The 24080-nt window shown below is 40.0% G+C and overlaps 1 protein-coding gene across 4 annotated transcripts in view; it reads right to left on the reverse strand.

The window, feature by feature from the left end:
• CACNA1C (calcium voltage-gated channel subunit alpha1 C) overlaps nt 1-24080 on the reverse strand; it is a gene marked incomplete at its 5' end in the record, with an annotated part of 488103 nt that overhangs the window by 188848 nt on the left and 275175 nt on the right. For 3 of the 4 annotated variants that reach the window (XM_080971552.1, XM_080971554.1, XM_080971553.1), the window contains 2 exons: nt 5451-5647; nt 9488-9646. In XM_080971552.1, the coding sequence (XP_080827678.1) occupies nt 5451-5647; nt 9488-9646 (356 nt within the window). Of the gene's footprint in view, nt 1-5450; nt 5648-9487; nt 9647-24080 lie in introns of those variants that run through there. The other variant, XM_080971556.1, reaches the window with a different exon arrangement.

The following is a 24080-nucleotide window of genomic DNA, read 5'->3' on the forward strand; positions in this document are numbered from 1 at the left end:
ACTAAGGGTTTGTTCAGGTTTAAATTCTGATTTATCCGCAACACATGTTGCTACCCCACAAGCCTTAGATGTTCCCTGAGAGGCAAACCACTGTCTCCCAGAGGAGGGGAGGGGAGGGGAAGGGAGACATACTCATTGTAGTCTCCCTCCTCCTCTGGTGAGTCTCCTGGACCAGAATCAAGCCTGGTCTCCCTTTTCTTAATTCCTTACAAACCCATCTCCATTTTATTGCTGATCCCATTAAAATGTGATTATTTTTAAATTATCCATACTTGTTCCAGGATGATTAGTACATTATAGGAGCATGTGGAAAACATTATATCTAAAAGACAATTGTTGGCAACTTGCAATAGTTTAACAGCTGGACGGTGAACAAACCCCAAACTTCCCCTCCCCCGCTTTCCCCTCCCACCTACAACAAGAAAATTCCCTCCTACTGTTGGAACCATTGTGGTAGCCACAAAGTAGTAAATTCTACTCTTTCAGTAGTATTAACAATAGGGGATGACCAAAATCACCGCTTCCCCCCCTCCCAAGAACATTCTATGATAGTAAAGTTACAAAGCAAGTCATAAAAACCAATACAAAACGATCCCATGCAGAGCAGAAGCCATCTTGTGGGATTCTCTGTCCATTTTTCTTCTGCATTGGATTTTTCTGCTTGGGTTACCTTGATGTAAGTTGCAGCTTTGTATCAAAGTATTATGAAACTCCAAGCAACACTAACTCTGTATTCTGAGATATTGTATGGGGGATTCAGTTCAGCTAAGGATGACTGGTGGGCTACAATTGCTAGTATTGTAAGTCCTAAATTAGAAAACTTCCTGGAAATAATCAACTGACAGTCCATAACTGGCCCATTACTCAGCTACTAATAAATTAATTCACATATTTATATATCACTTTTGCAGAATTTCCAGCAAAAAGAACATTTTAGCCTTAACCAGCCTGTTCTTGTCTTTCCATATCAGCCACTATGTATATGCAGGCAAAAAACAATATATGACAAGAGAGAAGGCAGAAAAGGTCTGGCTTCTCACTCTTGTTCTTTGCCATAATTTCCTTATAGATTTTTGTACTCACAGAGGCCTGGCAGTAACTGTTTCCTGTTTCTCTTGGGAAAACTATACCAATCAACAGCTGACCTCCAACCCAGTCCCTGCATACAGATTGTCCTGTATACAGTTGGCTAGTGGAGAAAACATTGGACCTGAACAAATAATTAGCAGGCAAAATAGCCATACTGAACTCATTTGTTCTTTCTGCCTTTCTGCATATTTCCCATATGATCCAACTGATTGGAAAACAATATAGTGGTACCTTGGGTTACATACACTTCAGGTTACATACGCTTCAGGTTACAGACTCTGCTAACCCAGAAATAGTACCTCGGGTTAAGAACTTTGCTTCGGGATGAGAACAGAAATCACGTGGTGGCGGCGCAACAGCAGGCTCCATTAGCTAAAGTGGTACCTCAGGTTAAAAAAAGTTTCAGGTTAAGAACAGACCTCCAGAACGAATTAAGTTCTTAACCAGAGGTACCACTGTACTGATTTTGGAAGAAAAGTCAGTAAAATTAAATCCTACATTCTGCGCTTAATTCTGTTTCAAAAATGACAGTTCCCTCTGACACTGAACTATGACACTTCCCCTAGTCAACACCTTTGAAATTTTATTTCAAAAGACTGCTGCTGATATTATCTCCCAGTGTTCCATAGCTGGGAACAATTGATTGAGAAATAGGATTTGGTGATGGTGAAAGCGTCAGTTATGGAAAGAATGAGAAAAGCGCAAAATAATGAAGAAAGTGATTAAAAAAAGGTCAAGAGAAAGGTGGGAATGTGAAATATATCCTTTCCGAGCAGGACATTGGACAGAGGCCTCCTCTTTTCTAGTTCCCAGCAAATTCTCAATTGGTTCAAATGTAATACCAACCCACAGTTTGGAGCTAAGAAGCCTCAGCCTCATGAGCTCCTTCCTCTCCATCTCCTTATGCACAGCAATACCCACTAAATCCCATGCCCATGCTATAGTTTATGGGAAACCATAGTTCACTGTTATATCTAAATTCTATCAACCCTGGTTTCCAATTCTAGTTTGCAAGGAATCATAAACTATAATTAATCAAGTGTCTTCCATATTGTACAGGTGGGATGATCACAGAGAGACTGTGAGTAGCCTGTGCCTTTTGCATTCACTTAAAGGATAGTTTATTTGGTGTTTTTTGTTTTGTTTTTGTTTTTTGCTGTGGTCACCAATCCATTTTTAGTTCTCTCCTAATAATAGCTATATCCTGAAGAAGAACTTATATCCATTTTATTCATGAAAAGTGCTATGATAGCCTGGCTAATGTTACATTATCCTGGCTACATGGTGACTTAGAAAGCAAGATAATGGACAATCTGAAATCAGAACAAATTAAAATGAAGTAGTATACACAAGTGACAGCAATCCAGGGTTTTATATGCCCTCTGGAACTGGCAGCAATTGTCTTGGCATCATGGCTCCTCACTGGCACAAAACATGAACACCCAATACCTGTCATCTTTTTTTCTTTTTTCGGCAAAGAGATACTTGGAATTAATTAGCGATGACTGTTTTTTTAAAATTCCCTGGGCTTATTCTTTGTTATATTTCACAACCCTGCCCAAATCTGCTGTGTTTATTGTTTCCCCCTTCTAAACAAACCAATCTAAAAAGAAAGCAGTAGTTCTTTCTTGGAGAAAAAATATGTACAGGAAACATGCAGAGAGGTGCATTCAGCAAAACAGATTATTCTCTTGTGTGGAAAGGCCATGCTAATTCAAGCCTATGCACCCTTAAAAATAAAGGGTGGGAAAGCACAAACACAGCTGCTGAAAATTGTGGGGTGGTGGTTCTGTTTATAACATTAAAAAAAATTGTGGCAATATCACTGTGTTCCTCATCACCACATCTCCCTCAATGGGCTTCAACAGGCTGCAGAGGGATAAGCAAAGCTCACAAAACATGTCAAGGCTGTCAGCAAAGTAAATTATATCTATTGCCTGGTTTCTTCCCCAATTTCATTTCCTGACAGGAGTTTCCAGGGCAACTGTGAGCTTCTGTTTCAAGCTTTTTCATCAAAGCTCAAGAGTGCAATTTCAGAGATGCTGGAGGATGGAAGGGAGTTTTACAAGTCAGCATGTCTAAACCAGCTGCATCAGACTTGCAGGCTTCCTACCTTGTTCCCTTGGGTTGTTATAATCCACTCAGCAAGGGGGCCAACCCAATTGTGCAAGCAATCAACCCAGGCAGCTACTTTAGATACCAACACTTTTAGAGAAGGCCCAATCTAGGGAGCATGCTGCAGAATTCCTTACAATGTCAAAAAAAAGATCCACATACTATTGGAAAATGGAATTTCCTTTCCTGTAAATTCACAAAAGCCTTGGTGGGGGGAAGGAGAAATGGCAGAAGTTTGAAAACCTTTTGCATTTGGGCCAGATTTTGGTGGCTAGAATTAAGCTTTTTATGGCATGACGGTTTTTTGTTTTAAATAAACCCTGCAATATGTCTAAGCATTATTTTTAAATTACACCCCATGCCAAGTCATAGAGAGGAGATAGGACAGAAACATATAAATAAAATTAAGTTGATTCTTGCTCTCAAAGCTATCTATGCCAGTCTGATGAAAAACCATGTCAGATTAACAATTTTGCTTGATATTTAAAAAACTGGTCTAATATAAGACACAATTTTGCCTATTATATGTGTCCTGTGCTGATGATAACTCAGATGGTAACCCTATGTCTCATGATGGTGTTCCCCACTGGACTGCTACTTTTAGATTTTTAAAAAAAGTTTTAAATACACATAAGAGGATGGATTCAAACAAGTTTAAGCCTGTGCCATAATGAAGTGATTCCCTGTGGCTTCAGGGGCTCCACTGTATACATGGTGCTCCACTGTCCACATAGCCTTCCTCTTTCATTTCAACCGAGTAGGTAGTTTGCTAACCAGAATTCAAGTCACATGTAGAGTCACACAATCACTGAACTGAATGCCAATTCCTATGAGTGAAAATGCTTCGCAGGATCATGAAAGCACCCCTGGCATTCTAACCTTTATGTTTTAACCCTGTCTATGAGCTAATTCTGGCTAAACTTTATCATGTTAATGACCACTGAAACTCAGTGTGCCTTGTTCAGCCTTGTTTTCTGTGAACTTGCAGTTCTGACTTATTAGTACAGGATCTGTGCTAGAGAAGTGCATGGACAGCACCAGAGGGGAACTGGGGGGAAGGGGCAAACCTGGCCCCTAACCCTTGCTCTCATTGCTGGACTCCTATTGTTAACATATTGCATATTTTTCATTCAGAGAACAACTTGCCCACCTAGAAATAAGCTGTGCCACTTCTGTGACTGCCCCTGTAATTTTTTTTTCTGTTTCTGACACTGGAAGTGATGGAGATTCAGTCACAGAGACACTTCACTCAAGAAACCAGAGGAGTTTACTAAGAGTATCTGAAACCATAAATCTTGTCTGTGATGCAAGCTGTAATTTCTAACATTACTACAGATTTCTTCAGTCTAAGAATGATTTAGACAAGAGGATAGGTTGCTCAGGAAAGTAGTAGAACTTCCTTCTCTGGAACAATTTAAGGAATATTAGACAAACTTATTTATGGAAGGTTTAGATTTGGACAACCCTGCTTCCATAGGCCCAGTTTGTATTCTGTCACCAAAGATTTCTGGCTGCCCTCATCTGTGCTTTGACTTACACTGTAGTGGAATGTTGGCTGTTATTATGAGGAAGACTCCATAGCCTAAGTTTCAAGGGACAGAGATAGATATGTTGGGTTGTCGCCATCTAAATTTTACTTAAGAGTAGACCCATTGAAATTAATGGACCTAAAATAGTTACTCTGAGGATGACTACCGTTGGATTCATCCCATTCTGTTTCTAGATTTCTTTTTCTTTTAGTAATCAGGGTGACATAGACTATTACACACTAAATTTCAGTTCTTGTGTGTTGGAAATAGCTTAACAATTTAGATATTCCTATAAGTATGACCCAAGAGTCTTCATTTATATAGATATCTAGAGGCTGGTGCTTCCAGTGATAGTAAGATGGTTAAATGAAGTGTAATTATTTGGTTAGCAAGAAATTGTGCTGCTTTATTAATCTGGAGCAGTATGAAACATTTCTCATGCAAGAAAACACTGGTCAGTAAAAGCATAGTGAAAATCTTGATCAATAAATGTAAATTGAAAGATAACACTGAAAGCTAAGAACAAACAGTGAAGGGCTGTCATACTGCCCCTTTAATGCACTACATCAATCTGAGGTATCAGTTCAGTAGTTATCCTATTTGCATGACATACAGAGCAAGCAGTATAACAAAATAGCAATGACAGCCCCATGTTTTGAGCATGACATAAGAATAGTGCTGTATCCACATTGCCACAGATTGATTTCACATACATACCCAGTATAGCACATCTGTCCAGCCCTCCATGGTGATGCACTGAAACACAGTTAACATGGCAAAGGCAAAATTGTCGAAGTTGGTAATGCCATGCTTAGGTCCTTCCCATCCTGGTCTGCATTCAGTACCATTCTGACATTGCCGCCCATGCGCAAATACAGGTGCACAAGGAGAGGGTTCCTCTTCTGCTGGTGTATCTTAAACAACAGGGATAAAGAATTGTTAAAATCCATGCAATTGAATGGTGAGGCAAAGAGTTATTTGCTTGTAATGGTGTCAAGGTATCTGAAGACATTAATTGTAATTAACTTTTTATATATTCATGCTGTGCTTGTGCTTCATAGAAATCGGGGCAGTTTACATACTGCCTTTGATCCAAAGATACCAATGTGTGCCTGGAATGTGCTTCTACTTGTGTGTGGCAGTTGGAGGAAAGGTCCTGATTTCTGCAGGTTCCCTCTTCCTGCTATAGCACCTCATGCCATACCCCATGCCAGTATGGAAGGCACCTCAAACCTCAGGAGCAGCCTTTCAAGAAGTATTTTAACTTCCCCTTTACTTTATAAAATTCTAGAAAGATGGATATAAACAAATAGAATAGTTCCCCTATCTTGACATCTATAGCCATTGTGCTTGTAAAAAATGTTATAATCTGCATTACTTTCATATGGTTCTTGGATTTGTTACAAATAATAAAAAAACCTAATTCAGAAAACAAAACAAAAATCATAAAACTGATTTGGTCCAAAAGATCATCTGCTGTAAATGCTTCTATTCTCCAATACATCAGGCCATATGTAATCCAGAACATAGTGTACCAAAGGTAGATAAGATGTACAGAGCAGAAAGGCAAACAGTTCCAGGAATTAGTTCTTTGATGGCACAAACAAACAAGGGGAAGAGAGAAGCCTCCCAAAGTCAACAGGCAATTCCTGAGATTTGTTCTTGTTGTTACAATCCCAAATATGTTATACAGGTTATGAGTTGATCTCAAAACAACCTAAAAGGCACTTTGACATCATCAAGTATTATGCATCCACATAACATGGATGGAAAAAAATTTTTACTGACTCATGTGACTCACAAGTGCAATGCCAGAATTGATTTGTACTCTTCTTTTCACATGACTCTTCTATTGCCTTCTCTATAAGTGCACATATAAAACATCTCTAGACCAGACTTAAATAGCCACTCATGCTGTGCAGTTTTATACTTATTCCTGAACAATTTGGAAACATCACTGAATTTCTTCTCATTTGCCCTACTGTTTACAGTCCACAATCACTGTTGCTACCTTTCCCCTCAGAATCAGTAAAGGCAAGGACAGGGGCAGGTGGGAAAGATAGAGAAAAGATCAAGCAGCTGCTTAGTGAGCAAGGTGAAATGGTGGTGGTAGCCGATAAAAAAATCTATCTCCATCTTTCTCTCTATGCAGCTGGTTGGCAGGATTCCAATTTTTAAAAATATCTTTGCAAGTAAACAAAGTATATATTCTTTTTAAAAAGAACTGTGCATCTCTTTCTGTGTGTGCTGTGTTGCACTGTGACCTGCTGTGTGTATGTGTGCTGTGATGGGCATGAAGTGCATGTCTGTGGGAGACTGAGGGGGGTTCACACCCATTTTCTTGGCCACACTCATCACTGCCATGTGCCCCTTGTAGGGGTTGCACCAGGCAGTGTGGTCCTCAGCCTGAAAAGCTTTGCCATCTCTGTCTTATATGACTACTTGAAAAGACTCAAGGGATGGTTTGTTTGAGTTTGTAAATGGAAAGAGTATGTGAAAGTAAAACAAACCAAGAAGCTTTGTCTAGAACTAGAGTCACTGAGTCAGACTACACATTATTAACATTTACAACAGTTTATATTTGGGAACTGTACTGATAATAGGATATGACAGTTGTTGCTCTTAACATTGTCAGCTCATATCCAGATCAATGAGCTAATGACAAAAGTCAAAACCATTTTGTTGTGGCATGTGATGAACTTGGGACACTAAATTCTACTGCAACAGTTCAGCTCTGGAAAATACCCCTCTCCATGCAGACTGAAAGCTCTACCATAATGTTAAACCATGAAGTCAATGATTGGATAGGCTAAACAATAAATTATTGATCCAAATAGGGTGCTGTGTGGGAGAGGCAGAGAGGAGGGTGATGCTACTTTTGCTGGCATCAGATTTGATTAAACGAAAGTTTCATTCAGGAGCAACAAAAAGGATTATTTACACACACACACATGCCTGCCTGTCTGCCTGTCTGCCTGCCAAAACCTCAGAATTTGACTATACCAGCTTGATTTTAGCTTGGGAATTAAGATAATAATGATACTGTATCAGGTTCAAACTGCAATTACTAGATAGGTTCACAAAATTTAGGGAGGGTGGAAATTTGGGCCTTGAATCCCTGTTGTTGGGTCCCAGAGGAGGATAAGTGAAACTACAGTTGTTGAGCTGCCTGCGAGCATACGTTCTCAGTAATTAGTCACTCTGTGACTCAGTTTGACATAATATTAAATTTGCTTTCTAACATCTACATAGAGCTTCTGACTGAGGTCATTTTGGGATTCAGAATGAGGTGCCACCAGTACGCTGCTGACATTCTACTCCTCAATGTCATCTGAGTCAGGTGAGGCTGTATAGTCATTGAACGGGTACCTGGACTCAGTGATGGGCTGGATGAGGGCCAGCAAACTGAGACTGAATCCTGAGAAGACAGAGGCACTGTGGGTATATTGTTCTCAGGTTCAGAGAATTAGTGTTCAACCTGTTCTGGACAGTGTGGCACTCTGCTTGAGAGAACAAGTTTGTAGTTTGGGAATAGTCCAAGATCCAGTGTTGCCACTAGAGTCAAGGCAACCTTAGTAGCCTGGAGTGCCTTTTACTGGCTTCAGGTGGTTTCCCCACTAACAACATTTCTAGATAGGAATTGTTTGGCCATGGAAACCCATGCTAGTAAACAAATAAAAAACAAAGATTAGTGCTTAATCTTAGAAGGACATGTGCTGCTCAAGGAAAGGAAAGGAAAGGAAAGGAAAGGAAAGGAAAGGAAAGGAAAGGAAAGGAAGATGAATGTGGAAGAAAATAAGTAGCAGTGACTAAGAGTCAGTGCTCCATAATTTTTTGATCAGAGCAGTTGTTTATTCCTGGTGGCTCCCTCCTTTGATATGTGGATCATCTGAATCATTTCTCACAAGAGCCTTAATTTTCTATGCCACTGATCAGTCCACATTTAGGTTTCCATCTCCTAAATGTTGACATTTCCACATAGCAAATTATTTATATGGGAGGAGCTGCATCCATGAGAAAAGTGGTTATGCTTCCTTTACATCTGCAATTTGAATGGTCATTTCTGTATTTGTCAAGTTTCTTCATTATGGTTCAGCTACATGGTAAAGCAGGATCCACATGTTTAGCAACAATCACCTCCTGACAACCACATATCAAGTGTGGCACATATTTTATTTAAGATAATTTTAGTCTCCCTTTTGATTTTATAAAAGCTGTCAAGGTGGTTTGCAAACAAATCCATGAGATACATTGGTTTGTCTGGAAATGAGAGCAACTTATGGAACAATGTCATACTTTAATTATATGAACCCATGGCTCTTTCAGTCTTTAATAGGCTACAGAAGAAGGAAGAAGAGCCTTGTATGCGCCCTTCATTACGTTATGCTGTTTGACAGGGGACTGCACCGAGAAAATGCACAAATGGCTTCTCATTTGCCCCTTCCAGTCTTATGGTGATTTGCTCCTGAATTAGAAGAATATGTTGGAGATGTTGTTTATAGAACTGCTCTATTTAAAACTATCTACAGAGATTGCATGATAGAGCTTTCTTAGCTTCTTTCTTATCCTTTGAGCTTTTGGCTCTTAGTGCAGGGCAGGCAAGGCAAGCAGAACAGGTGTTATTTGATCATCACTGGAGCTTTCACATTCACTAAGCTGATATTAAGTACTGTTAAATCCAATCACATCATAGCCACTTTCCACTGATAATAAAAGGTGTTACACAATGTGGGATTACATAGCATATTTCTTACCTGATAAGCTCTCTGTTACATAACAAGTCTTGTGCATCTTTCCCATGAAGAGCTCCAATCCAATGATAGCATAGATAATTATGACAAACAGCACCAGCAGGGCAATGTGCAGCAAAGGGACCATGGCCTTGATAATGGAATTTAAAACCACCTGGAGGCCTGCAATGAGAAAGACAACACTGTAGCAAGAAGTGAATGCTGAATAATCTACTGAAGACAAGGGTATGCAGGAAAATGCTTCATTTAATAAATATACAAATATACAAATTATTTTGATATTTCTTTCACATTTGCTATCTGATCAAGAAAATGACTAACATATTACATCAGTAGTTATTGTAGCCTTATTGGAGTTCACCGATGGTGCTTCCTTGACGTCATCATTATGCTTACATAGCTTTAACAGTGGAACCTAATCTCAAAATTAAAACCCCTGAGTGTAAGGATTTGTGCACTTGCATTACTATATAAAGTATTATTGCACGGCAACAGGATTACAAGTCTTGTAGGAGGTGCTATTGGAAGGATATTAAGCAATACTTCAGCTTGTATTTTGCCATTCAGCTCTGAACAAAGGTAAGAACTACAGGTCCAAAGTAATAGGAAGATCAACCACACCCATCCATGGAAGACTGACTGAAGCAAGAGGCCAGAATGAACGAGCTAATAGCTTTCTTATGGTTGGACAGTGTTCTTGAAGCTACGAGCATGAGTTTGACCAAACTGTGGGAGGCAGTGGAAGACAGGAGTGCCTGGCGTGCTCTGGTCCATGGGGTCACGAAGAGTCGGACATGACTAAACGACTAAACAACAACAACAAACATCCATATAAAAGCAAGGGTCAGGCTTGCTTATTGCTTTGAGCAATTAGAATTCATTCTAGTTGGATACACACTGCTGGATACACCCTAACCCGACTGTCCCCACCTTCACAAAGCCAGGTCTGACAGATTGTTAATGATAGTAAATTTTAGCATAACTGGATTAGGACACTACAAAGGGACCACTTCACTTGAAACACAGTCTTTTCTGGAGTGCAACGCAGATGCTGTTTTTTCTGGTTCTGGAAAACCAGCTCACAAGTGCTCTTTGGGGAATAACTCTACAGATTTTGTTGTGCTGTAGTAAATGCACTCATGTTTGCAAAGGCTTTAAAGATTCACAGATGGAAATGCTATTGTAATAAACATTACCATATTAGTAAGTCATTAGTGTAAGGAAAGCTAAGAGGGCATCAATTTAAGCACCCTAATAGCTTCAGAAATGGCCAACAATTACAAGCTCTCTTAGTTTTTCTGAAGACTCTGCAGATATATTGGACCTGTATTTAACCCCTGAATTACTAATAAATTAATTTGGAAAGGTAATTTTTACAATGATATGAGCACCAATAATTTGGACAACTGTCAGTTGTATAAAACTTTATATGATTTACAGGGAACAAGAAAAACAATGTATTTTTAATATATTAATATTGTACCTTTAGTATATTAAAATTCCATTTATTGAAATTGCCATCCTTTGTTCTCTAATATTTTATGAAGCATCTATAATATGTCTCTGTTATGCCATTGCATTCCAATGTTTAATTATCCTGTGTTTTTAGACTTATTTGTGGCAAATATTTTTGATGATAAAATACAACTGTACAAGCTTGTTTAGTGTAGACTGGCAACGTGCCACTAAGACGTTTCAGCAGGGGTGGAGAACCTCAAGCTCAGAGACTGAATGCAGCCCTCCAAGGCTGGATCTACACAGATATAAAAAACGCTATGGAAAAAAACTATTTAAAAAATACAGCTCCCAATGGAAATTTTAATTTACTTCAGATTGCTGCTCTACAGCACCATCTGGTGTCACATTTTTATAATGCATTTATAACATTATAAATTGACCTGTGTAGATGAGTCCCAAGGCTCTCTATTGCCTGGACAGAGGTGTGTATAGAAAATAGAGTAACCAATTAACTTAGGATGGTGAGACTGGGCAAGCAACATTGCACTACGCCAGGAAGGCTGAGCCTTTACTGTTTGTTCACACCTGTGTTAGCACCTCTGTGAGCTGAGTGATGGAGGTGGCATTACTGCCTCCTTTGAAGCAGGTAGGGCAGGTGAGAAACCTCCTTTCCTTTGAAAGGCAGTGCTAGACATGGTTTCTGACAATGTCATAGACTAGCTGGATGCAGAGGGAGTGACGGGAGGCACCAGCTGGAGAACCCCAAAGGGAACCCCCAGGAGAAGAAGACACAGAGTCAAGGGAGTGGTGGTGGGGCAACAATGAGTGGTCATAGGGAGAAGAAGCAAACTGGAAGGAGGAGATGTCGGAAGCAGAAGATGTAATAGGGTTTAGTGAGCAGGAAGAGGCTGTGGCAGAAAGCAGTACAGTCTCTGAGGCTTAATTGGACATTGGCTAAGAGGCAGAATTGAAACAAGCTGCTAAAGGACTTCCGGGGTGGCGCCATCGGCAATGGCGGACTCCCTCTGATCCGGAGGGACTAGCTCCGCGCGAAACGGGTCTTTTCCGCTACGGCGAAGCGGGGACCCTTTCACAAATCACAGGCGGATGAAGCCTGTGACCATGGGACTCGGCGGGCACCCTTCGCGCCTTGTGGGGGCTCTTAATCTTGGAGGGATTCTGAAACATGTTTTCAAATACCACATGGATTTTAGTCTGGACTTTGGAAAAGGGGCTGATTTGTTGAAAAGGGTCAAAAACACTACCAAGCTGGAGTTCCCACGAGTGAAAGGAGAATATGAAGAAGAGCTGCGAAAGGGACATGGAAGAGACTTAAGGGCCTCGGATATAAGGTTACCAGGTCAATGCGCTAGATCAATGGGATAAAAAGGACTGACAAAACCCGGGACCAGGAGGAAGGGACGCTGGATGAAGATTGGATTGTTTTTATTTCTTTTTTTATTACTAGGATTGTTTTATAAAATTGATGAATGTTAGGAAAATGTTGGAACGAAATTACTTGGCTCTAGCAAAAATGTCTAAAGAATTAGGTAAGAATATTATGGTTATGAGAAGTTGGTAAAAATAAGATTTAAGTCTTAAGTTTTAAGGTTTTCTATAAGATGAAAATAGATTAAGGTAATGTAATGACAGAATATTATGAAATATGGAAAGGATTTGCTGCCATAATTAATAACTAGGATACAAAAAAAGGGAGGAGGAGGAGGTCAAAGAAAGAAGGTAATGAAAGTTGAGGATTCGAGAATGATGGATTTGTTTTTATCTGTTTGCGGTGTATTTTTGTTTTTTGAATCTACATTGTTTGATGTGGGTTTTTTTTGTTTTCTTTTTTTTTCTTTTTCTGCTGTAACTCTAAAAATTTTTCAATAAATATCATTTTAAAAAGGAAAAAAAAAAAGAAACAAGCTGCTAAAGAATCTAGGGAGTCTCACTTTCCTGTTGCGACCAGCTCCCTGCCCTCCTGGTCTCCTAGCATGCAGAGAAATGAAAAGAGCAGAGCAGATATTGGTTGTGCACAGACGCAGTTTGCAACTGCTTGGGAAAGACCCTGGAGAGAAGAAGGCTTAGAGAGTGGTGGAAAAGTGGCACCTTTCATCCTTGCAACTGTCTCATTGGGGGCAAGACCTATTGGAAAGAATTGCTGGGATCACTAGGCCTGCTGTGTTTTGAATAAAGAGTTTACTTCACTAACACCATATTTTTAATTGCTGACCTACATCTGATCCCGGCTCCTGAGAGACAACCATGGAGACAGGGTTAGTGGCACAATAGGCAAAGTGGATGATCCAGAACCTGTCCTTGACTGCTCTGGATGTGGAGCCCATGCCTTGTTCTGCAGGGACTGGAGGGGAGAAGGGATCATAGAATCATAGAATCATAGAGTTGGAAGAGACCACAAGGGCCATCGAGTCCAACCCCCTGCCAAGCAGGAAACACCATCAGAGCACTCCTGACATATGGTTGTCAAGCCTCTGCTTAAAGACCTCCAAAGAAGGAGACTCCACCACACTCCTTGGCAGCAAATTCCACTGTCGAACAGCTCTTACTGTCAGGAAGTTCTTCCTAATGTTTAGGTGGAATCTTCTTTCTTGTAGTTTTGATCCATTGCTCCGTGTCCGCTTCTCTGGAGCAGCAGAAAACAACCTTTCTCCCTCCTCTATGTGACATCCTTTTATATATTTGAACATGGCTATCATATCACCCCTTAACCTCCTCTTCTCCAGGCTAAACATGCCCAGCTCCCTTAGCCGTTCCTCATAAGGCATCGTTTCCAGGCCCTTGACTATTTTGGTTGCCCTCCTCTGGACACGTTCCAGTTTGTCAGTGTCCTTCTTGAACTGTGGTGCCCAGAACTGGACACAGTACTCCAGGTGAGGTCTGACCAGAGCAGAATACAGTGGCACTATTACTTCCCTTGATCTAGATGCTATACTCCTATTGATGCAGCCCAGAATTGCATTGGCTTTTTTAGCTGCCGCGTCACACTGTTGGCTCATGTCAAGTTTGTGGTCAACCAAGACTCCTAGATCCTTTTCACATGTACTGCTCTCAAGCCAGGTGTCACCCATCTTGTATTTGTGCCTCTCATTTTTTTTGCCCAAGTGCAATACTTTACATTTCTCCCTGTTAAAATTCATCTTGTTTGTTTTGGCCCAGTTCTCTAATCTGTCAAGGTCGTTTTGAAGTGTGATCCTGTCCTCTGGGGTGTTAGCCACCCCTCCCAGTTTGGTGTCATCTGCAAATTTGATCAGGATGCCCTTGAGTCCATCATCCAAGTCGTTGATAAAGATGTTGAATAAGACCGGGCCCAAGACAGAACCCTGTGGCACCCCACTAGTCACTCTTCTCCAGGATGAAGAGGAACCATTGATGAGCACCCTTTGGGTTCGGTCAATCAGCCAGTTACAAATCCACTGAGTGGTAGCATAGTCAAGACCGCATTTTACCAGCTTCTTTACAAGAATATCATGGGGCACCTTGTCAAATGCCTTGCTGAAATCAAGGTAGGCTACATCCACTGCGTTCCCTTCATCTACCAGGCTTGTAATTCTGTCAAAAAACGAGATCAGGTTAGTCTGACATGACTTATTTTTCAGAAATCCATGCTGACTATTGGTGATCACAGCATTCCTTTCTAGGTGCTCACAGACTGTTTGCTTAATGATCTGCTCCAGAATCTTCCCTGGTATTGATGTCAGACTGACTGGGCGGTAATTATTTGGGTCCTCTCTTTTCCCCTTTTTGAAAATAGGGACAACATTTGCCCTCCTCCAGTCTGCCGGGACTTCGCCTGTTCTCCAGGAATTCTCAAAGATGACTGCCAGTGGTTCTGAGATCACATCTGCCAGTTCTTTTAATACTCTTGGATGCAGTTCATCTGGCCCTTGAGACTTGAATACATCCAAACTAGCCAAGTATTCTTGTACTATCTCCTTTGTTATTCTGGGCTGTGTTTCCTTTGCTGAATCATTTGCTCCAAATTCTTCAGGTCGGGCATTGTTTTCTTTATCGGAGAAGACTGAGGCAAAGAAGGCATTGAGGAGTTCAGCCCTTTCTGTGTCCCCTGTTTGCATTTCACCATCTTCTCCTCTGAGTGACCCCACTGTTTCTTTGTTCTTCCTTTTGCTACGAACATACCCATAAAAGCCTTTTTTGTTGCTTTTAACCTCTCTAGCAAGCCTGAGTTCATTCTGTGCTTTAGCTTTTCTGACTTTGTGTCTACACGTGCTGGCTACTTGTTTGAATTCCTCTTTGGTGGTTTCCCCCCTTTTCCATTTTTTGTACACATCCTTTTTTAATCTTAACTCAGTTAAAAGTTCTTTAGATAGCCACCCTGGCTTCTTTAGGCACCTTCCATGTTTCCGTCTCATTGGTATTGCCTGACGTTGTGCTTTTAGTATCTCCCTCTTAACAAACTCCCAGCCATCATGAACTCCCTTTCCTTTTAGTATTACTGTCCATGGGATCTCACCCAGCACTTCCCTAAGTTTTATGAAGTCGGCTTTCTTAAAGTCAAGAAATTGAGTCCTAGTATGCTTGGCTGCTTCTTTCCGCTGTATAGTAAACTTCAGAAGAGCATGATCACTCGCGCCTAATGATCCTTCCACTTCTACCCCACTAACCAGGTCATCAACATTGGTTAGGACCAGATCTAAAATGGCTGTTCCTCTTGTTGCTTCTCCCACTTTCTGGACAATGAAGTTGTCTGCAAGGCCAGTGAGGAATCTGTTTGACCTTATGCTCTTGGCTGAGTTTGACATCCAACAAATATCCGGGTAATTGAAGTCCCCCATTACTACTATCTCCCTTCCTTTTGCATGCTTGGCCATCTGTTCCAGGAAGGCATCATCTATGTCCTCCGTTTGGCTTGGGGATCTATAGTAAACTCCCACAATGAGGTCACTGTTATTCTTCTCTCCCTTAATTTTGACCCAAATGCTCTCACTTTGGCTTTGAGGTTCTAAATCTTGGATCTCTTCACAGGTATACACATCCCTGACATATAACGCCACACCTCCTCCTTTCTTGTCTGGTCTGTTTCTCTGAAATAGATTGTATCCCCCCATTATTACATTCCAATCGTGGGAATCCCACCAGGTTTCAGTGATGCCTATTATGTCATATTTAGTTTGCTGTACCAAGAGCTCAAGCTCATCTTGTTTATTTCCCATGCTTTGCGCATTAGTGTACAGACATTGAAGTCCATTAATCATTCCCCCGTGTCTCTTATTTAAGGATTTTTTCCTCCCACCACTAGGTCTGCGTGCTGTTTGCTCCATTTGGTCTATGACATTTGGATGATCATCTTCATCAATTGATAGACTCCTACCTGGATGAGGCAACTTTCACCAGTTCTTTATTTTTCCTTCTCCTTGTTCCCTTGCCATCTTGCTTATCTTTAGACTATACACTTGTGAATCTAGAACATGACACCATAAGTATTATGAACACTGGTGGTGCATTATGAACAGTTTTAATGCTCGATATATTGCCGTATGGCATTTCAAACTAATTATTGTCAAATGATCTGCTGTTAAGTGAAAAATTAGCTGAGATATGCTGCATAAGCTACAGAATGAGCCTGTTTTATCATACAGCTCATGTAAGGCTGATGTGTTCAAAAGTGTAAGCCAACACGAGAATACTAAGATCAGTACTGATAATGCCATGACACCAAAAATATGTATTTCAACTTTTTTTTTATCATACCATCACATAAAATCCAAGTGAGTCATTTAGACCAATCCACTTTCTTGGTTTCTTTATTTTCAACACAATTTTCACACATTGTATTTAAACAGACTGAGTGCATACATGTTTAACTTAAATAGCACCTCCAGTAGTCCCCAGAGATTTAATAGCCTTCAAAGAGGATTTTACAAATTTATGGAGGATAAGGCTATCAAAGCCACAAGGCATGCTGGATGGCCAAGGGAGCATGCTTCTAAATACAAGTCATTGAGGAATAACAGTGGGAGAGGGATTTCACTCTCATACTGTGCTTGTGGACTTCCCATACACAACTAATTGCTAGACTAGATTGGTGGTATACATACTTCTCCCCTCTCATTTTTATCTTCACAACAACCTTTTGAGGTAGATTATGCTGAGACAGTAAGTGGTCCAAAGTCACAAATGGCCTTCATGGCCGAGTGAACCTTGGTCTCCCAGGTCCTAGTCCAGCACACTTAACTACTACTCCACATTGGTTCTCAAAGGCCACCTGGTTGCATGAACGTATGAGAACAAGCCAAAAAGGTCAAACTCACATATAGTTCTTTGGCTAACCTCTAGTACATGCATTGACTGTTGTTATTTTCAGAGATCAGGACTAGATACCATTAGAGATAGGTTCTCTGTTGACTCTGCTCCTTTTTGATACATCTACTTTAGCCTGCCTGTCAACAGCCCCCTGCACATTTCTGAAGCTATACAAAAAGCTTAAGAACAAAAGAAGAGCCCTGCAGGATCTGACTCATCTAGCCCAGAATTCTCTTCTCACAGTGGCCAACCAGATGCCTATGGAAGTTAACAGCTAGGACTTTCACCACAATAGCACTTTCACCACTTGTGTTCAACTACTAGTATTCAGAGGCATATCACATCTGATACTAGAGGTAAGACAGCTATCATGGTTAGTGGTCATAGATCTCCATGGTTTTTTGTGAACCTCTTTTGAACCCATCCAAGTTAGCACTATTACATCTTGTGGTAGTGAATTCCAGAGTTCGACTATATACTGTGTGAATAAGTACTTCCATTTGTCTGTCCTGAATCTTCCAGGAGTTCTAGAATTATGGGGGAGGGAGAAAAGCTTCTGTCCACTTTGTTGACACCATGCACCAACTTATACAACTATATCATGTCTCCTCTTCCTCCTCACCTGTTAAAGCTAGAAAGTATCCAAATCATGAAACTCTTCTTTACAGGCAACTTGCTCCTTGACCATTTTTGTTGCCTTTTTCTGAAACTTTCCCAATATAGCGGCTGGCTCCACCCCATCCACTGAGTTCCTTCTGGGTGAATAGAAGACTGGAGGAGGCATTTTTTATCCAGCACAAGAGGCAAAGATTATTCTTTTTGATGTGTGGTAACCTGAACTGTATACAGTATTGAAAGTGTGGTAGCACCATAGATTCACATAATGGCATTATGATATTAGCAGTTTTATTTTCAAACCCTTTTTGGACTACAGTTTTTCAGTCCATAAAATTTGGAACAATGGAGCTCAAAACCAGGGCAACAAATCTAATAAGAGTAAATATAACAGCCTGGGAAACACCTGATGGGCATGTAGGGCTTTGCAAAGCCAGTGAGGTATTGTGTTGGGACAGTGCCAGAGATGTGAGTGGTCAACATGAATCTAGACCTGGAGGGTATGTTGAAGAAAGCACTACTAGGTGGACCAGGGTAGAGGACTAAGTTCCTAGAATATTAAACCTGGTCAAACTAGAGGCTTTATACTGCCTGCTGGGATGCCCCCGAATCCTTGATCTCACACAAATCCCTGATCTCACACTTCAAATGATTCTTCTATCCTATATGAGTTAGATTTCATAGGTAGGGGACACTTGGGAGACATTTTGTGTCAATATGAGATGCTTGAAATAAACAAAGAAAGTCGTTTATTTTCAAAGTGTTTTAGAGAACTCATAAATCTTAGATGCAGCCATAACACAGAGATCAAGCATCCCAAGGGCTTAGCTTCATGATTAATTGATTTAGTATTTATGATCATATCTTTTCACAGCATTTGAGAGGATATTAAGGAATCCAGAAAAACACTTTGCCATTTCAGACATACACATATGTTCATTATTAACCACTCCATTAAAGTACTCAAGTGTACTACACAAGCACAAGGCAGACACAGGCAGCTCACAACTGCAGTCCCCAGAGCTTACAAACCTGAGGTTGTACAAGTCAAAAGCTTTCACTGTTAACTGAAGATGGGATTGCAGACAAAATATCATGAAGTGATTTATGGGATTCTGAGGGGTTAATTGGAATAGCTTCACAAAGATGAAAAACCAGATTTGAAGAGGAGAAGGAAGAAATTAGTTTTGGTTAACACTTTAATATGAACCAGAGCAACTGACCACTGGGAGAACAGAATGTTGGACTAGATGGGCCTTGGCCTGATCTTGAAGGACTCTTCTTACATTCTTAATTTGCACTTCTCAAAGCAATGCACAAACTAAAATACAGTAATCCTTCAAAATCTGTACTTCTCTGAATTTCACAATGTAGTTATTTAACCAACATAAAAAGGTGCATAAGAACACATATATCGGTGAAAACAACATACAAAAATTGCTTGCAGAAACTTGTATCTTAGGAGAAATGCACACTAAAGTTCTGATTATTTTTTGTAAATACTTTTTTAAAAAATGCAAACTGATACAAAAATGTGGCAAACTAAGTAAGGTAACATTGCCTTCTTCAGACTCCGTCTCAAAGGCCATAGTAGAACCATGGCTACCCCTGCACTTCTAGAATCCATGGCTTCTAAAACAGGTTAGTCCCCTTTAAGAGTAGAGACATCACACACTGGGGATAGAGCCAGCTGCTTAAAAGAAGCTGCAGGCTAGATTGATTGCTGAAGCAACTTTTAAACCTGCTTGACAGCCTAGATGCTATGTAGAGCTATAGGTGCAACTGCCCTTGTCACTTGGACTTCGACCTCAGTTTGTCTGATTTTTCTTACCTGGACTTACCTTCTGCTATGTTTGGCCTTACCTCCATAGAAACTAAAATATACTTGACCTTATCCTGCAAACTTGGATTTGAAAATGGTGCCTGCACTATATGATTTAGGATACTTGAACTCTGCCCAGAACAAGCCCCACTAGGTTAGAACCTTGTCCCATTGCTGAGACTACTGCTTGAGATGCCACATCAGGATGGTGGGCGGGATCAAAATTTTGCTGCAATGGCACCTGGCTGGTGCAGCAGAGAGGACCAGATTAGACTTATTGTCACTTCTTGCTGTTGCTGGATTTGATTAGGATCCAGTGGATCCTATCTTCCTATACCCCAAATACCTTAGCATTAACTTCTGCCTGCCTCCAGCTTAGGTGGGTACAGTTAAAAGCTTTGCTGCAGTGGACCCACCGCTGGTAGAGCCTTGCACAGGTTGGCAGAGTTGATGGGAGAGACACCTCTTTCTCATCTGGAATCCCTGCAATGTGTCAGATTGGGGGTTTGGATTGCTCTGTTAACGGGCTCCAGTGCAGCAAATATGCCAAACCTTTTTGCAAGAGGGAATAAAAACGATCACATCCGTGGCAGAGAAAAAGTGCACTGAGGGGAAGAAATTGACTAATAAGTGTAGTTAAGTGTAGGCAAAATAAAGGTGTCAATCCAAGTCTCCATTTTACCATAGTTGAAATGTGAGGCTAGCTATTCTTAATAGGTAAAGCTATTGATCTTTCTTCACCAATTATTGATATTATGAATGATCACTGTGCTAATTTTGCATACATTTCATCTTTAATTAAATTGCCGTGTATTTGCTCTTGCATTTCATTGCATCTTGACCCAGCTGTTTAGAGTTTCTATCTCTCCGACCATACATAGATGACCAATTGGGGATAACACTGCATGCATCTGATACTCTATTCCACAAAACATCATGCCGAAACAAGTATGTTAGTCTTTAAGGTGTCAAAAGACTGTTGTTTTTGCTGCAACTGACTAACCTTCTGGAATTAATGATAATACTTTTTCTAACTGCTACATCCTCAAACTTTTAAGAATTCAACACTACATAAAAGAACAAGTCGAGAGAACAAAACAATCAGCAGAAAAATGAAAATGATCATTTCAAGTAATAACACCCTTAGTATAGATAACACAACTAAGAATCAGACTTGAAAATCCATAAACCATCATATTTTATACATGAATGTTGTATTACCAAGTTCGAGATTATTCAAGATAGGCATGTGAATAGAAACTGAGAAAACAAAGCCCTCAAGAAGCATTGTTTACAATAGTATAGCCGACTCTTTTATACTGTTAATAATTTAGAATCTTAAACAATTTTCAATGTTTATTTTAAAAGCATATCAATTCACCTTAAAAGAAAGAATGAAAATAGCTATGACTGCCTGTTGCTGGCTGAAATGGTCTCCATAAATGTTTCAGTAAGCAAAATGTGTTAACTTCCTTCACAGGGCTCATAGGCTACAGTACTTATTTACATTGATAACATGCATACAATATTTATTCTGTGGAAGCATCAGCATTTTTTGTGACCCTTCTATCCATAGACTAAACACAAAGAAGGAAAGCCAAAACTGTTTGTCCCCCTCCCATAGTCCCACAGGGACTTCACTGTGGGTTCATTCTCCGTAGGTGCCTCAGAAGTAGCTGCTTGACATATTATGATAGAAATTCAGAAAGTTTTTTGTGTGTGAATGCAACAGTACCACCCACCAGTCATTTCTTTGATATAGGGACACATCTTTTACCTTGGTGATCACACCTTTCTGTTCTTTATGTTTTGAATTAGGGTGTAAATGCTGAAAAGGATGTACATGTCGAACAGCCAGGATATAAATGCTAAAGACAGTAGGTAGTCACAAAAAGATGACAGAATTCAATTTAATATAGGTGCAACCCTGTAAGATATTGTGCACCTTTGTCACTGATCCTGCAAAAAAGTGGACACTGCAATTTTGCTTACAAAAACAAAAGATAATACCACAGCGTAAAGCTCAAGCTTTCTTTTTCAAACAGCCGCTGCCTCCATACAGTATTTATTTACTTAATGTGTTAGGGTACAATCCACCTGCCCTTTGCACTCAGCACTGCCAGCCTCCACCAGTGGAGTGACCCTAGCATCTCTCTGCCAGCACAGACTTCCCTCTTTAACCTGTTTAATTGGTGAGCAGAAGGCCACCAAGAGGTGGGGCACTGGCAGCAGCTGGTAGAAAGCCCTGAAATGTAAAGAAGTCAAGACAATCGGAACTTTCTGAGCAAAGGGCTGGTGGAGTTCTGATAGGAGAACTACAGAGGAGATAATTAATTCACATGTAGTCATACTACTGTAGGACTTAACTGTATTTTTAAGAGGCAAGAAGCCACATAATATCAAAATCTGAGATAAACTTTCTGAGAGAGCACAGACAGTTGTATCTTCCATACACACAGAGATAAGAACTTTTAAAAGGTCAGCTCAAATAATTTCAATTGCACTTGTAATTAGTGATGGGTAAGTTCCTTCTCTCCACCCTCATCTACCTGTCTCCTAGTAAGTTTTCTTTCCCACTTTTGCTTACAGAATTCTAAAAAAACCTCAGCCTTTGCAAGATCCTTCCAAGAAACATTGGGAAAATTATTATTTGAGAACTTGCCTTCTGGTCTTCTTTTCCAGCCCCTCTTCCCTCTACCTGTGGAAAGTGCTGTGTGTGTGTGTGTGTGTGTACCAGTGGTGGTGATAGCTACAGTAGGATAGGAACCCAAGAGGCCTTAATAGGCCTTATCTTTAAGCTCAGTAATACATTTTCCTACTGGGATGCATTTGAGTTATAATTTCCTCCAGATGACTCTCCTCCTCACAGTTCAAAAACAGGCCTCAGTGGGTTTCCAATAAATAACTTTCTTGTAAGTAGCTGTCTGCCTTTAATCTTGTTGATTAATTTTTATGTTTTCTTTTACAATGCATTCATATGATATCTGAATGGTTTTATTCACACATTTGTACTCTGGAATCTTTTGGGGAAAAAATATCTATCTATATCTATATATATAAAAACAATAATTATTTGTCTTGCTTCTGGCTCCTTCTCTTCCTCCTCACAGGACACTTGGTTCCTGAAAAAATTTCACAAAAGTTTTCTTCACTTCCCCTGTAACACAGTGAATTTTTAATTGACCTCTGTTTTTCAGAGATGTTCTAGAGCAGCCTTTCCCACCCACTTCTTCCCAGATGTTCTTGGTCTACAAATCCCATCAGTCTTAGCCAACAAGGACAATGGTCAGTGAAGATGAGAGTTGCTGTCTAACAGCACCTGGAGAATTCCAGTTTGGGGAAGGTTGATTTAGAGAACTGGAAAGCACTTACATGTACGCTTCCTAAATCCAGTTTTTCATATTCATGGTGAATTCCCTACACATACAGAAGCTCAAGAAAGGAAGTGATTCTCTGCATTTCTGGTAATAAGTACAGTAATATCACACCAATGAAAAGCACACTACAGAATGTTACTAACAGTGACCACCCCCACTTGCATGTGCATCTGCTTTGGTGGTATGGAAGCATCTCATATAGTATACTATCAATAAATATATGATTACTGCATGTGTAAGCTCTTATCAGATATGGGAGATCTTTATTTCTGTAAATCCTGGCTACTGTTTTAAAAACCTTAGTTCCATTGCTTTTTTCAGTGCACAGTCTTAAGACATTTGAGATATAATTACCTAGCAAGAATATTCTACATACGTATAGCACAAGGCCCTGATATTTGCTCTATTTTTAATATTGGCCTCAGAGTTTAGATTAGATATTGATTTAGTGTTTCAGGAACATATATTACTCACTTTCCTATCTGTTTTCCCTTTTGCATCAGTTACCTTTCAGACCATTTTCTGGGTTTTCATACTTTATACTTTTACCTATACTACAGAACCAAAGATGTGATATCTAGGGGAATTCTTTTAAGACCCCCCTCTGTGTGTGCTAATTTTACACTAACTGTTCAGTTTAAAACCATATGAAAGGAATAGGAGAATAAAGTTATCACACATATTGAATGCAAGGCAATGTTTCAAACTGGCAAGGCACAGAGAATCAAAAGTAACTCCATACAACAATTCAATTCAGCTCATTTCCACTTAACCTTACATCAAGTTACAATCAAGACCATTTCTATTGTAACTCAGATAATCAAATAACAGTTTAACTAAATTAGCTACAGATAAAGATTTGTTTCTTTTGTGCCTTTAGAAAATGTTGTCTTTTTGATAACCACCAAGTTATCATTACTTAATACTCAACTCACTTCCTTATCATAAAGACAAGGAAAATTTTCAAATGTTCTCTCCAAAAACCTATTGAGGCAGAGAAAGAAGCTCAAACAAGAAGTTTTTTAGTTATGTATTATATTGC

Source organism: Podarcis pityusensis, assembly GCF_964106645.2.
Source record: "Podarcis pityusensis genome assembly, chromosome: 10".
Lineage (NCBI taxonomy): Eukaryota > Metazoa > Chordata > Lepidosauria > Squamata > Lacertidae > Podarcis > Podarcis pityusensis.